At 44.6% G+C, this 17,125-nt stretch overlaps 1 protein-coding gene across 4 annotated transcripts in view; it reads left to right on the forward strand.

Moving 5' to 3' along the window:
• Positions 1 to 17,125, forward strand: part of DCLK1 (doublecortin like kinase 1) — a 382,755-nt gene that overhangs the window by 43,086 nt on the left and 322,544 nt on the right. For all 4 annotated transcript variants that reach the window (XM_066582756.1, XM_066582763.1, XM_066582790.1 and 1 more), the window contains exon 2: positions 8,367 to 8,752. In XM_066582756.1, coding sequence (XP_066438853.1) covers positions 8,377 to 8,752 — 376 coding nt within the window. In that variant the 5' untranslated portion in view covers positions 8,367 to 8,376. The remainder of the gene's footprint in view (positions 1 to 8,366; positions 8,753 to 17,125) is intronic.

The raw sequence follows: 17,125 nt of genomic DNA on the forward strand, positions 1-17,125 counted from the left end.
AGTGGTGGGGGACTCAATTATTAGGGGGACAGAGAGGGCAATCTGCCATAAAGACCGGGATCGTCGAACGGTGTGTTGTCTTCCTGGCGCTCGAGTTCGACACATCGCGGATCGGATTGACAGATTACTGGGAGGGGCTGGTGAGGATCCAGCAGTCATGGTGCACGTTGGCACCAATGAACAAGTTAGAGGTCAATGGAGGGCCCTCAAAAATGATTTCAGGGACTTAGGGTCCAAGCTCAGGGCGAGGACCTCCAGGGTAGTTTTTTCGGAAATACTACCTGTACCTAAAGCCACACTAGAAAGGCAGCAGGACCTTAGGGAGGTAAACAAGTGGCTCCGGAGTTGGTGTAGGAAGGAGGGATTTGGGTTCCTGGAGAACTGGGCTGACTTTGCGGTCGGCTACAGGCTCTACCGTAGGGACGGGCTGCATCTAAATGGGGAGGGTGCAGCTGTGCTGGGGGAAAAGATGGCTAGAAGGCTGGAGGAGTGTTTAAACTAGGGACTGGGGGGGAGGGCAAAAAGAGGAATAGTGGGGTAGCCAGTGTAATTAGCGATCTGGGTCCAAGCAAAGGGAATGGGGGACGAGCAGGGGGTGGGGTTAGTACAGTTAGAACTGATAGATCAGCCATAAGTACGAATAGCAACAAAACAAATTTAAAAAACAAAAAAAATGATATAAATTGTATGATCACGAATGCACGGTCTGATCGCTAAAGTGGGCGAGCTTGAAGCAAGAATGACTGATGAAAGTTATGATATAGTCGGAATTACTGAAACATGGCTTGATGATAAGTGCGATTGGGCGGTGAATTTGCAGGGGTACAATCTCTTCAGAAGAGAACGAAGGAACCAGAAAGGGGGAGGGGTATGTCTGTACATCAAATCGAACTTGAAGCCGAGGCTACGGGAGGATATAGGGGTAGGAGACGAACAGGTGGAATCTCTGTGGGTAGAAATACAGGGAGGAAAAAATAACAAAATCCTGATAGGGGTCTTCTATCGACCACCAAAAGCAACAGAAGAAACTGAAGACTTACTACTAAGGCAGATAGATGAGGTGTCAAAACGAAACGAAGTAATTATCATGGGGGACTTTAATTACCCAGATATAACATGGGAGAACGAAACCTGCAAATCTCACAGGGGTGATAAGTTCTTGAGAGTAGTTAAAGACAATTACCTGAACCAACTTGTGCAGGAACCAACAAGAGGGAGAGTCATTCTGGACCTAGTACTAACTAACAAACCGGAACGTATAAGGGGGGTGCAGGTTGAGGGGCACTTGGGGAACAGCGACCACAATATAATCAACTTCCAGCTGTCAATCAATAGGAAGCCTTATCAGGGAGAGACAAAGAAACTAAACTTTAGTAAAGCAAAATTTGATGAGCTTAGAACTACTATCGGTAACATTAATTGGGACAACATCCTCAAAAATATCAGTACGGAGGAAAAATGGGAAAAGTTCAAAAGGATCCTAATCACCTCATGTGAGCAGTTCATTCCCTTTAAAAATAAAAGAAACTCAGCTAAAAGGAAACCAATGTGGCTCGACAAGACGGTAAGAGGGGCAATAAACGAAAAGAAGAAAGCGTTCAAACTACTAAAGCAACAAGGCAGCGAAGAAGCACTAAAATCATACAGGGAAAAAAACAAAATATGCAAAGATACGATCAAAACTGCCAAGGAGGAAGCAGAAAGACGGATCGCAAAAGAGAGCAGAAACAACCCGAAGCTATTTTTCAACTACATAGACAGCAAAAGGATTTGCAGGGAGAGCGCTGGCCCTTTAAAAAACAATGCAGGAGAAATCATTGATGATGACGAAGGGAAAGCAAATCTACTAAACAGCTTCTTCTCAAGTGTGTTCACCAAAGAAAAGGAAATGCCAGACGAGATGCAGGGGAATAAAACGAACCCCTCACAAAATATCTCATACCTAACGCAGGAGGAGGTGCGGAAGTGTCTAAAGAAAACTAAAATTGATAAATCACCGGGCCCAGATGGATTACACCCAAGGATACTAAAGGAACTAAGTGACGAGATAGCTAGGCCGCTATACCTAATATTTCTAGACACTATCAAGACCGGAGTAGTACCATTGGACTGGCGCATTGCCAACGTGGTTCCAATTTACAAAAAAGGGAGCAAAAGTGAGCCTGGTAACTACAGGCCAGTAAGTCTCACTTCAGTAACGGGAAAAATTTTCGAGGGGATTCTGAGAGACGCCATCGATGAGTACCTCAAGGAGATTAAGGGAATAACTCCTCACCAGCATGGATTCATGAAGGGTCGCTCATGTCAGACAAATCTGATCAGTTTCTACGATGAAGTAAGCTCTAAGCTGGACCAGGGAGAATCTATTGATCTTGTATATCTGGACTTCTCTAAAGCCTTTGACACCGTGCCACATAATAGGCTAATATACAAAATGAGGCAGCTCGGACTGGGCGAAAACTTGTGTAAGTGGGTAAAAAATTGGCTCAACGAAAGAAAGCAGAGGGTGGTAATAAATGGTTCGTACTCTGATTGGACCACAGTCGCTAGCGGGGTGCCACAGGGTTCAGTATTAGGCCCCACTCTGTTCAACATATTTATTAATGACCTGATAGAGGGGCTGCACAGCAAAATATCAATATTTGCAGATGACACAAAATTATACAATATAATTAATGCAACGGAAGACAATGTGCGGCTACAAACGAACCTGGATAAGATGGGGGCTTGGGCAGAAAAATGGCAAATGAAGTTCAATGTTGAAAAATGTAAGACTATGCACATGGGCAGGAGGAACGGATGTCACCAATATTCACTTAATGGGGTACCGCTGGGGAAAAGTGATATGGAAAAGGATCTAGGGGTATTAGTGGATAATAGACTAAACTGGAGTAACCAATGCCAGTCAGCTGCTGCAAAGGCAAATAAAGTCTTGGGGTGCATTAAAAGAGGTATAGGGGCGAAGGACGAGAACATTATCCTTCCACTATATAAGGCACTTGTCAGGCCTCACATGGAATACTGCGTACAATTCTGGACACCGGTGCTCAGGAAAGATGTCACAGTGCTTGAAGGGGTTCAAAGAAGGGCAACTTAACTAATACATGGAATGACGGGACTGGAATACCCAGAGAGGCTATCAAAATTGGGACTATTTACTCTAGAAAAAAGAAGGTTAAGAGGCGACCAAATAACCATGTATAAGTACATGAGGGGACAACACATGGATCTCTCCCGTGATCTGTTTACACCCAGGACCACAAAGGTAACAAGAGGACATCCGCTACGATTAGAGGAAAGTAGGTTTCATCACCAACACAGAAAGGGGTTCTTTACTGTAAGAGCAGTTAGACTGTGGAACTCTCTACCGGAGGAAGTGGTGATGGCAAAATTGATAGAGGAGTTTAAAAGGGGACTTGATGTCTTTCTGGAGAAGAAGTATATTACAGGATATAAATATTAGGTTAAGTGTCAATCCTGGTATACAGGCAGGTAGGAACTATTAGGGGTTGATCCAGGGAACAGTCTGATTGCCATTAGGGAGTCGGAAGGAATTTTTCCCCCAAAAGGGCTAATTGGCTTCTGGCCTTGGGGTTTTTTGCCTTCCTCTGGATCAACACAGTAGGATAGACAGGCTGGACTAGATGGACAATGTCTTCATTCGGCCTTACATACTATGTTACTATGTTACTAATGGTGGGTTTCCCATCTTGCAAACTTCAACTTCACTATCATGTTCTGAGTTAGAAAGAGCAACACCAATGTAAATGCATTATCCTGCTTGCCTTATGCTAGAGACTAAACAGATGTTGACAGTGATCAATGGGAAGAAATAGAACTACCAGATTTCAGTGCCAAAACCGCTTATCTTAAAGCCAAAAACACTGTGCCAACTACACAGAATGAAGACCAACAGTGGTTCACTCTGCAAACAGAGATTCCACGCTTTTTTCTCCTGAACTTATATCTTCTCGTAGCCTCAGCATTATTTACGATTTAACGTACAGACACATCTCTCCCCCGTTCTGTTCCCCATGGTCTCGTCTGAAGAGATTGTAACCCTGTAAATTCACCACCCAATCACACTTATCATCCAGCCACGTTTCCGTTATTTCCACTATGTCGTAATTTTCATCAGTCATTCTCGCTGTAAGCTTACCCACTTTACCAATCAGACTTCTTGCATTTGTTGCCATACAATTTATACGGTTGTTGTTAATCTTTATATTCATTGTGCTACTAATTGTACTATTAGCTGTTCTGTCAGTTCTAACTGTGCTAACCCCACCCCTGCCTGACCCCCATTCCCATTACTTGGTCCCAGGTTGTTATCTACACTGTCTACCCCCCTGTTTTTTTTGCCCTCCCCATAGTCCCTAGTTTAAATACTCCTCCAGCCTTGTAGCAATCTGCTACCCCAGCACAGCTGCACCCTCCCCATTAACATGCAGCCCATCCCTATGGTAGAGCCTGTAGCCAACAGCAGAGTCAGCCCAGTTCTAAAGGAACCCAAACCCCTTCTTCTTACACCAACTCTGTAGCCACTTGTTTACCTCCTTAAGATCTTGCTGCCTTTTTAGTGTGGCTTGTGGTGCAGGTAGTATGTCCAAAAACTACCTTGGAGGTCCTCGCCCTGAGCTTGGATCCTAGATCCCTGAAATCGTTTTTGAGAGCCCTCCATTGATCTCTAATTTGTTTATTGGTGCCAATGTGCACCATGACCACTGGATCCTCACCAGCCCCTCACAGTAATCTGTCAGCCCGATCCATGATGTGTCAAACTCAAGCACCAGGAAGACAACACACCGTTCAACGATCCCAGTCTTTGTGGCAGATCGCCGTATCTATCCCCCATATAATTGAGTTCCCACCACTAGGACCAGTTTAGCCTGCCCTGCATCCCCCGTTCCCTTCTCATTGGAGCAGTCATCTCCCTGGCGTTCAGAGGGCATGTCGTGCTGCAGCGGTGCTGGCTCTGTAATGGCATCCCTCTCATCTGCCAACTTTGCAAACTTGTTGGGGTATGCCATTTAAGGACTAGCCTTCCTGGTTTTCTTCCCCTTACCCATTCTAAGGACCGCATACATTGCACAAGTAGCACACTGGATGGCATTGTCAGGCATGCAGCTCATCCTAATGGGGATCTACAATTTACTTCTGGAAGTTGTGAAGATAGAGTAGATCACACTCCAAAAGCGCTTCTGCCCATTAGCAACCGCTGACACTTTTTTTTTTAAACACTCACACACTTACTGCTTGCTCTCACTCAGTCACCTAATTCAGCTTCACTTACACCTCACCCACAGGCACTCACACACAGGCACTTACTTACGGGCACTCACACAGAGACATTTACTGATGGGCACTCACACACAGACATTTACTGATGGGCACTTACACACAGACATTTACTGACGGGCACTTACACACAGACACTTACACACAGATACTTACACACACAGAATATAATTATCAGCCCTTAGCAGCAGCAGACTCCTCTTCAGCAGCCGATGACATCAACCTCAGGCTCAGCATTGGAAAATCTCTTCACAATCTCTGGCCTCCTGCAGCTCCAGGACCCGCTCCTCCTCTCCGCAGATCTAGCCCTTGGAATACAACTCGCAGGTGAAGTTAACTTTTTGCCAGCCACTGATTAGGTACTAGAGCATCAACGGAGATCTCGGTTACACTACAAAGGAGCAGGCAGATAGCGGAGTCGGGGGTGAACCAGAAGTCAGTACACAGAAGTAGCTATTTGTAGAAGGAGGAGCAGGAAGAATGGAGCTTGACTATAGGCTGGGAGCTCAATAATCCCATAAGAATGGGAGGTGCTAGGCCAGGTAATATAGGGTTTGTAATCAGAAAGCATGGTAGAGCTAATCAGAAAGACAGTAGCAGGAACAAAGAACAGAGACAGGGTCCAGCAGGGGAGTTGTCCAACTGGCTGGATAGCTTATTGAGGACAGCTGTCACCCAGAGCTCAGGAGGGCTCGGGTTCGAGTCCCAACAATGGCAAGGAGTGTGCATTGTATCATATCTATAGGAACATGTACAAGGAGAACAGATTGTACCATATCTATAGCAACATGTACAAGGAGAGCACATTGTACCATATCTATAGGAACATGTACAGGGAGCCCACATTGTACCATATCTATGGGAACATGTACAAGAAGCGCACATTGTACCATATCTATAGGAACATGTACAAGGAGCCCACATTGTACCATATCTATGGGAACATGTACAAGGAGAACACATTGTACCATATCTATAAGAACATGTACAAGGAGAACACATTGTACCATATCTATGGGAACATGTACAAGGAGTCCACATTGTACCATATCTATAGGGACATGTACAAGGATCACACTTTGTACTATGTTTTTAGGTTTTTCCACCGTGACAAATTACTAAGCCATCGTACAGTAAGCACAATCCTGTCTGAGACCACATTGGATGGTTTCTTAACCATTAATTGTGATATTCTTTTATATTTTACACTTGAACAGCGCCAAATATTTTCCTGGTAGTAACATCTGGTACTATTTTTTTTCTTCAAGAAATGTCAACCCCCATACACCAGTTACCGGTCCCATTCATACAATGCCGGTGCCAGCTGTTTCTTACAGCTGACACCCACTGGCAGTTCTGACAGTGGCACTTAAATTCCCTGATTGTAATTCACAAGTTGTAAGTTACCATGGCAGCCGGGGGCCTTCTGAAGGTCCCCAGAGCTGCCAAGGCTGATTGCCTATCAAGCCATGTCTGCAGTTTTATATAATACTCTGGTATTATATCATGAGGTATTACATGTGGTATGTGTGGTATTATATGTGATATATGTGGCATTATACTGCATGAGCGATGAAATGAGTCCACTGTGGGGACTTTTTTTTTTTTTTAAAGGAGTGAATAAATATTTTATTAATTGTTAGAAAAAGTAAAAGGAAGTAAAAGTTTAACCCCATCCTCTTTTGTCTATATTTACATTAAAAAAACCTAAACAATAAAAAACAAACACATTTGGTATCACGGCATCTGTGAAAGTCCAAACTAGGATTGCGTTTTTTGGTCACCCACATCACCAAGGAAAAATTTAATGAAAAGCAAACAAAAAGTCCTATGTGCTCTAAAATGGTTCTAGTAGAAACTACAGGACACCACACAAAAAAATAGTCCTCACACAACTAAGTCAACAGAAAAATAAAAACTTTATGGCTGTGAGAAGATGACAGCAGAAAATCACAAAATCTTTTTCCAAAGATAGGCTTTTTTTTTTTAAAGTAGTACAGCAAAAAAAAAAAAGAATATATTTGGTATTGTCGTGATTGTACTAACCCGTAGAATAAAGTTATCATACGATTTGTACTGTAGTATGTACACCATAAAAACAAGACCCCGAGCCCCCAAAGATTGGGGAATTGTTTTTTTTTTCCATTTCACTCCACTTAAAAATTTTTTTAAAATTTTTCGGAACATTATATGGTATATGAAATAGTACCATTGAAAAATACAACTCGTCCAATAAAAAAAAAAAACCTCAGACAGCTACATCAATGGATAAATAAAACCGTTAGGGATTATTGAAAGTGGAGTGGAAAAATGAAAATGAAGAAAAAGGGGCGGCCCTTGAGTTGTTAAGAGGGTTGTTCAGGGTTAGAAAAACATGGCTGCCTTCTTCCAAACACCTCTTTAAGTAGCCCCTATTGAGCACCACCACCTTGGAGTGATTTTGCTTTGACACAGCACATGGTTGCTGAAGCCTCAGATTAGCTGAGTGGCCACTGCACAATGAACTGCATGTGACCACCAGAGCTCCTAACAGGATTAGGGACCAGGACACCCGCGCTGTATGGGAGGGGGCTGTACCGTGATTTAAGGTTTTCCCCAATCCTGTGGAACAAGATGTATAGAACATTTGGCGGTGTAGAACATTGAGGCTTGTTGGTAATAAACTTACACAATTCATTAGCCGCCTATTGTTCCAATACATCTACATGTAATTGCTGGGATGTCAGGCATTGTATGTAACAGTAGCGGTTGATGTTTTTGTAACTGCTTTTATAGTGTATGTCTTATTATTAATAGCTAGTAATGAAGTAAGCGCTAATGTTCAATCTCATTATTTCTAAATGGGAAACCGAGCCCTTAATGCTTCCCGAACAAATATATATTTATGTAACAAAAGCCGGCTTTGCCGTACAATGCTACTGAAATAGTAGCAGTGTTAATGAGAGGCACATATTTCTCGCGGCCCACACAAGGTGTGTTACGGAACACTTATATGACAATCATCGCTATTTATACATGCAGAAAAGTTTCGAATTCTCCAGGCAGTAACATTTCTTTTTCCCTTACAGACTCTCTACAATGTCCTTGGGGAGAGACATGGAGCTTGAACATTTTGATGAGCGTGATAAAGCGCAAAGGTACAGCAGAAGTTCTCGAGCCAATGGGCTACCAAGTCCAACTCATAGTGCCCACTGCAGTTTCTACCGAACCCGTACTCTGCAGGCCCTGAGTTCTGAAAAGAAGGCTAAGAAAGTCCGATTCTATCGCAACGGTGACCGATATTTTAAAGGGATTGTCTATGCCATTTCCCCTGACCGATTCCGATCTTTTGAAGCTCTCCTGGCTGATTTGACCAGAACTCTATCTGATAATGTGAATCTACCCCAGGGAGTGAGAACAATCTACACAGTGGATGGAATCAAGAAGATCATTTCTCTGGATCAGCTAACTGAAGGTTGGTGTTAAACAGAAATATAGCCTCTTCCTTTTTCAATATCCATCACATACTCATACTACTTAACAATCCCATTTTTGGGGGATTTTTCTGTGAAAGGAAAAAAAGGGGGTTGTGGTTTATGCAAATAAGTCCAAAATTGGCATTTCTAGCATCTTTTGTGGATGTTCCTGAGTGGATCAGCATAGCTTCAAATTGTCCTGCAACTGGAGATTCAAATGTTGAAAGGTTGGCATATAGTAAAGTGTAGGTTCATATTGAGTAGATCAAAAGGGGCCTGAGAGCCTTTTTAGACAAGGCAATTTGCTCTACCGGATGATCACCGATCAACGGCTATGTTGCTTGTCTATGTAGTTATTAAACAGGTAGATTCAGACTCTCTTAGGGGACAAATAATTGTTAATGTGATTGTACGTCCCCACAGAACTGTCATTAGTCAGCTGCACATCTCCACATTTATACAGGGAGATGTGTAGTCGATCAGTGAGCATTTCTATGTTTGCATAAAAAGTACAATTAGCTAACATACAAGTGTTTGATCATTTGTCAGCTAATCGTTTGTCCTTTGTACATGGCCCTAAAATCAGGAAAACAAATGTTCAGAAGAAGGGCCATGTAAAGGGTCATAAGTCCCATCCAGCCCCATGAAGTACCTGTAAGTCATGGCTGGGAAGAAGTCATACAAAATGCTGTATATTTAACCACTAAATGACACGGCCCCTTTTTTTCTTTTTCCATTTTCGTCTTTTCCTCCCCCCTTCAAAAAAATCGTAACTCCTTTATTTATCCATCGATGACGCTGTATGAGGGCTTGTTTTTTGCGGGACGAGTTGTATTTTTCAATGGTGTTATTTAAAGTACCATATAATGTACTGAAAAACTTTTTAAAAATTCTAAGTGGAGTAAAATGAAAAAAAAAACGACATTTCGCCATCTTTTAGTGCGTCTTGTTTCTACAGCGCACAAACAGCAACAAAAATGACATGATAACTTTATTCTATGGGTCAGGATTAGAGATGAGCGAGCGTACTCGGAAAAGCACTACTCACTCGAGTAATTTGCTTTATCCGAGTATCGCTGTGCTCGTCCCTGAAGATTCGGGTGCTGGCACGGAGCGGGGAGCTGCAGGGGAGAGCGGGCGGGAGAGAGGGAGAGAAAGATCTTACCTCCGTTCCTCCCCGCTCTCCCCTGCAGCTCCCCGCTCCGTGCCAGCACCCGAATCTTCAGGGACGAGCACAGCGATACTCGGATAAAGCAAATTACTCGAGCGAGTAGTGCTTTTCCGAGTACGCTCGCTCATCTCTAGTCAGGATGATTACTACGATACCAAACTTGTATTGTTTTCTTTTTACTATACTCCTCTTTTTTTTTTTCAAAGACATTTAATTTTTTTCAATTATTTTCTGCGGTCATTTTGTGCGCGCAATAACTTTTTCATTTTTCGACGTAGTTGAGCAAGGGCTCATTTTTTGCGGGATGTTCTGTAGTTTCTGATAGTACCAATTTGGAATACATACGACTTTTTGATCGCTTTTTATTGCGTTTTTTCTGGGAGACAGTGTAACTAAAAAAGTGCATTTCTGGCGTTCTTTATTTTATTTTTCGGACGACGTTCACCGTGCGGGAAAAATAATGCACTACTTTGATATTTCAGACTTTTACAGACACGGCGATACCAAATACATATTTTTATTGTATGATTTAGATTTTTTAATAATCGATATGGCAAAAGGGGGGTGATTTAAACTTTTACAACTTTTTTTTTTTACAATTAAAAAAAAACTTTATTGATTTTTTTTTTACTCTACTTTGAAGTCCCCCTGGGGGACTTTAACATGCGATGCTTTGATCGCTCCTGCAGTATGACGTAATGCTATAGCATTACGTCATACTGCTTTTTGACAGGCAGTCTATCAAGCCACCCCACGGAGATGGCTGGATAGGCATCCATGACACCTGCACGGCTCCCCCGATCTCACCGCGGGGGGACCGTGTTGGATCCCCGAACATCGTTCGGGGGATTTAAATGCCGCTGTCAGAATTGACAGCAGCATTTAAATGGTTAATAGCCGCGATCGGCTGTGCGGCGATCGCGGCTACTGACCGCGGGTTTATAACAGCTGACGCCCGCACTGTATGAAGAGAGGTTGCCATGAAACCTCTCTTCATACATACCCCGCCGCTCCATGACGTACCGGTGCGTCATGGAGCGGGAAGGGGTTAAAGCATAAAGATGGCGTGGACTGAAGAGCTGAGTCAGCCCCATCCACAGCAGGAGAGGGCTGTAACTGACAGCTCACTTTCCACTACAACAGTGAAGATCCTCGAGAATACCGATCTCTGCTGTTAACCCTTTACAGGCAGCAATCAGTGTTGATTATTTACACCACATACTGATCTCCATAAAACAAAATAAAACAGAATCGATGTGTTTTTTCACCCTGCCACCCCCCCCCCCCCTTCAAAATTAACAAAAGTTATACAATACATTATTTATACTCCAAAATGGTACCAATAAAAACTATAGTTCACTACACAAAGAACAAGCCCTCATATGGCTATGTCGACAGAAAAATAAAAAAATATATGGCTTTTGGAAGATAGACAAAATTTTTGCATCATTGGGTCCAAAATAGGCCACGTCCTTAAGTGGTGAATCTGTTTCAGCTACAGTCCAGTTTAGGCCCTACCAATAAAAGCTGTTAGCACAGCAGGGCTGGAGGGAGCACAAATCTGTGAGATAGAGAGGAAAGTCGTTTGGTGCAACCATGTAAAATGTAGTTATCCATCAACTTCAATGAGTGCTGTGTAAAATGACATTTACCGTATGGCGGCCGGCATATTACCTGCAGCCATCAGCTAGTCTTGTTAATGGTAGACTTTATTTTACACAGTTACATTTTCACATTTATTCGAACAGTCTCAAGACCCGGACTCTGACTAATAAACTAAGTTAAATGCAACAAAAAAGTGGATGGAGGTCTTGCTGTCATAATAGGGACAGTCATTAGAAACTGACAATTATGGGGTTGTCTTACGTCTAGTTCTTTTGCTGTAGGAAGCAGACAGCTCCATACATTGCACAATTGCCTAGGTTGCTACTGCAGGCCAAGTCCCATTAACGTCAGGGCTCAGTCACACAGGCAGTGTGACACACGAATTTTTGAAAGCATAACTGATGCATTCACAAATTCGCGTGACCTAAGCGAGTGTCACAGCGGAAAAAACGCTTCTAGCAGCGTTTATTCGCTCAAAAGGGCTCAGTCACATGGGCATTTTGCCGCTCAAAACGAGCACTGCCCGCTATCCCCTGCTGCGGCTGTGACAGCTGCAGCAGGGGATTCCTTAGATATAAAACCCCTGGATACTGTCACATCCAGGGGGTTTCGCCTGTGGTCAACGAGGCTGGCGGCAGCAGCGCCGGCCCCATTGAGAACATATACTGAAGATCGCGATTCTGTGCCACAGCTGTGGCAGAGGAGAGCGATGTTCTCCCATTGAATTCAATAAAGCTGGCAATACAGCCGGCTTCATTGAAAGCAATCGGCTGCTGGCAAGAGCTGCAGTGATTTTCGGGTAAGGGCTTTAAATATAAGCCCTTCCTGGAAATCAATCCAATAATGTGTAAAAAAGAATCTATACTCACCTCTCTGCAGCTGCCAGGGCTCAGCCGCGTCCAGCCGGCTCTTCTCCTGCACTGCTCCGAGGAGTATTCAGCAGGCAGGGATTTAAAATCCCCGCCTACTGAATGGGCTGCCTCTGATTGGCTGAGCACTGTGACCAATCAGAGCCAGCTTTCAGCTATTTAATGACAGGTGTATTGCCGGCTCCATTGAATTCAATGGGAGAACATCGCTCTCCTCTGCCACAGCTGTGACAGCTGTGGCACAGCTGCGGCAGAGGATCGTGATCTTCAGTATATATTCTCAATGGGGCCGGCGGCAGCAACGCCGGCCCCATTAGGCGCAAGGTGAAACCCCTGGACAGCATCCAAGGGTTTCACAAACACAGAACACCGGTTTGCCGCAGTTACATGCATTCTGCGAACTGGTGCCCTATAATTTTCGCCGCAGGCATTTCTCTTCTTGTAAAATTTGCACATGTGACCGCTGCCATTGAAAAGCATTGGTCCTATCTAGTGCAAATTTTTGGACGTGCAGAAAAACGCACATTAAAACACTGTGTGACTGAGTCCTCAACAGGACTCAGCCTGCAGTACCAACCCAGGCCACTACACAATGTACAGAGCTGTCTTCTTCCTGCAGCAAAATAACTCGAAATAGGACAACCCCTTTAAATGGAACCTATCATGTCCTAAGGGCATTATAGAATGAAGTTTGTAGGACAGGGGGCACAGATTCATGTGTGTGTGTTTTGTTTTTTTTTTACTTATCTGGCTCACTATTGCTTCGCTTTCAGTCGGGGAAGTTGCCACTTGGTGTAGTGAGCAGACTCATCTCTGCATTCAGTGTGTGCATTGAGTCTGCTTAAAGCTTTGTTTATTCGGGCGACAAAGTCGCACAATTTTCTCGCGATGTGACAATGCAACAGATCGCAATTTTCGTGCGGTGTGATGCAACTTTGACAGTAGGAAATTCTACTGTCAAAGCCCTAAACTAAGCCCTAGCTTCAGGAAAATAGAATACATCACCTTTGAAGCACTGTCCGGCTCCGTTGCATCTTCTCCCAAGTCCCCAACAATATTCTTCATCATCTCTTCTGGATGGGGATTGAAAAAGCCTGCCTCCTGGAAGTGCTGCCTCTGATTGGCTGAGCACTGTGATGCTTACCAATCAGAGCCAGCGCTCAAGGAATGGCTGTGATTGGTTCATCGAGTGCTGGCTCTGATTGGCTAAGCGTCACAACACTCAGCTAATCAGAGACAGCGCTTCCAGGAGGCGGGGATTTTTCAATCCTCGGCCAGAAGAGATCATGAAGAACAGTGTCAGGGAACAGGAAGAAGCTGCAGCAGAGCCAGTCAGCGCTTCTAGGTGATGTATTCTTTTTTTAAATTATTTTTTCCTGCTGCTATGACTTATTTTGGGGGTAGGGCTTATATTTTAAGCCCCCCCTCCCCTAAAATCCTTGCAAGTAGTGTTTCTGCCCCTATAGGAAGAGACCTAATAATGGTAATGCTATTTTTATAGCACAGTGGTCCGTAACAGTCATTTCTCATTGATCGCTCTCGGACACACGCTCGCTATGTAGATCACCAAATAACATCTATTACGTGAGAACAGACATCTTTTGTTCTGAAGACGAATCTGAGCCATGGGTCTAATAGCTGTATTTTCATTAAACCATTTTCATTTGAAGTGGCAATTACTGAAGTAACAGAGCTAAATTAGTCATTTAACCCTTCGGAACTTCATCATTTTAATCTTCTGAATGAAGATAATGCAGTCATCGCATACTTAAATAGGTTGGAAAAAGTCACAGGTCCATCAAGTTCAACCTTTCTTCATCCATTATGTATCATTATTTGTGAGATTAATTATAACCTTCAATGCTACCGGCTATTAGATGAGCATGCCGTCCTTTTTTAAATGCTTTCATTGTCTCTGCCATTACTACCTCTTGGGGTAAGACCAAGGTCGGCTTTAGGGGTGTGCGACCTCTGCGACTGCACAGGGCACACAACCTTACAGAGATGAAGAGGGCGCCGGGTGCCGAGTGGACGAGAGGCCTGAGAGGGAGGACAACTAGGCAAATGCTTCTCTGACTGGTTGAAGCTGTAGCCAGTTAGAAGATCAGCTCTTCATCAGCTCTTAGGCTGATGATGATGACGACGATCTGTTGACCCTGAAGAGTACTGTTTTCCCGGTGCCCCAGCTTGTCAGTCTCCAGCCCCCTATCCTGCAGGAAAATAGAGCATGCTGAATATTTTTTGCGCAAACTAACTGTGCGCTAAATACGCTTATATGAAGGAACCCTTTGAAATCAATGGGTGAATATATCTGTAATACCATGTAGAACATTATATTAGGAAAACTTGTTCGTATTTTGGAATACATAAACTGATGTGGGTGTAGGAACCACAGCTAATGCTTATATTACCTAAGAAGCCAATTTGGAGATATTATTGTATTTGCTATAGGGCAGTGATGGGCAACCTTTTGAGCTCGGTGTGTCAAAATTCGCCAAAAAACCGAGCATAACTCAGGTGGTGTGTCACTTCGAGAAAAAATCCATAAATTTGCGATATTTATAGTTTAAATAACAAAAATGTATAATTGTAATGTATAACTGTATTTAATATACCCAAAACACCCATAGCACAGGCCCCCAGCAGCGACAGCGCACCCCTCAGCGGCCCCCAGCAGCGACAGCGCACCCCACAGCGGCCCCCAGCTGCGACAGCGCACCCCACAGCAGCTCCCAGCTGCGACAGCGCACCCCACAGCGGCCCCCAGCTGCGACAGTGCACCCCACAGCGGCCCCCAGCTGCGACAGCGCACCCCACAGCGGCCCCCCAGCTGCGACAGCGCACCCCACAGCGGCCCCCCAACAGCGACAGCACCACCCACAGCGGCCCCCAGCATTACCTGCCCCCCACAAAGAGGCCCCCCAGCGGTGACTGCCCCCCACACAGAGGCCCCCCAGCGGTGACTGCCCCCCCACAGAGGCCCCGCAGCGGTGACTGCCCCCCACATAGGGGTCCCCCAGCGGTGACTTTCCCCCACACAGCGGACCCCCAGCGCTGACTGCCCCCCACACAGCGGACCCCCAGCGCTGACTGTCGTGTCCCGCCCCCTCCCCCGGGACCTATGTACTTACCTTATGGAAGCTCCGCTCCTCCTGTTCCCGGCGCCCTCCAGCGGCGATGGACTCCGGCGCACACTGTGACGTCAGTGTGTTGCAGGATGTCTCTTCCCCCGGACGCTCCCGCGGAACCAACAGGTAAGAGATGTCGGGGGACGGGGGAAGGAGGATCCTGGCTACACACTGACTTCACAGTGTGCTCCGGGATCAGCGCTGGTTAATGAATACCAGCAGGGGAGTCTCGGCCCCTGCCGGTATTCATTAACTGTGTGAGCGGCCGCGTGTCAGCGACTATGGCTACGCGTGTCAGTGCTGACACTCGTGTCATAGGTTCACCATCACGGCTATAGGGTATGTTCGCACAAGGCAAATTTGCAACATATTTTCTGTGTGAAAATTAGCAGTCTTTATCATAGCCAAAAAAATTACAAAAAGGTGACCTAATATGTAATGTCTAAAAAAGACATATGTCCAGTACAGGCTATTACCCCCCCAATATCGATCCTGAAGAAGGCAAAAAAAAAACAAAACAATGAGGTAGAAGCCAATTTTCCTTATTTAGGGGGAAAAAATCCTTCCTGACCCAAATATGACAATCAGAATAATCCCTGGATCATCGACCCTTCTGAAGTAATCAGTGACCACAACAAGTAATATTGTATCGCTCAAGAAAGGTGTCAAGACTCCTCTTAAAATTCAAATGAGGTAGGCAGCAGCACAACCCAAACACAATGCCACAAGGTGGGAGAGCTTGTACTGTACTAAGGTGGTGCAAGATTTCAATAGGTCCAGAGTTAATGACCCATATCAGTATAGTTACCAGTCACTCTGTTGTGGTGAAATCAGCACTCCAGGACTTGTCTTTAGTAGATAAAACAGAACTTTATTCCTCCATGAGAGAACTGCGATGCTTCGACCTTGAAGAGGTCTTTGTCAAGCATGACAAAGACTCCTCTTAAACTCTTTTATAGAATTTGCCATGACCACATCCTCAAGCATGACAAAGACTCCTCTTAAACTCTTTTATAGAATTTGCCATGACCACATCCTCAAGCAGAGCGTTCCATGGTCTCACTGCTCTTACAGTAAAGAACCCCCTTTTACATTGGTGTAGAAACCTTTTTTTCTAGACATAGAGAGCACCCCCTTGTTACTGTCACAGTCCTGGGTATAAATAGATGATGGGAGAGGTCTCTGTATTGTTGTTGCGTTAATGTGGGCAAGTGAGCACTGAGCCCACACGAATGTTACCAAAGATAGGGAAACAACCACCAATTAACATCTCTCCCTATCTTCTACAAAGGAAGATAACCAAGGACCTACCTGAGCTGGGACATTGCCCTAATAGGGGGCAGCCCAGCGGTCTTTGGATCTGGGCCCTTGCTGCCCCTAGGAACCAATGCACCCAGGCTAGGACACGCACACATGCCACCAATGACAGGGACAACTGGACAAGATAAGATGACACTCCGATCCATAATCACACCATACAGCAGCCAATACGCAAACACTAGTAGCAGATGTTAACGCTATAAATGCCAGGTATTTGTTGACATTTTGTCCAAAATATGGAAGCTAGCAGGCCACATCATGTCTCCCAGCAATACCGCT

Source organism: Eleutherodactylus coqui, chromosome 1, assembly GCF_035609145.1.
Source record: "Eleutherodactylus coqui strain aEleCoq1 chromosome 1, aEleCoq1.hap1, whole genome shotgun sequence".
Classification (NCBI taxonomy): domain Eukaryota; kingdom Metazoa; phylum Chordata; class Amphibia; order Anura; family Eleutherodactylidae; genus Eleutherodactylus; species Eleutherodactylus coqui.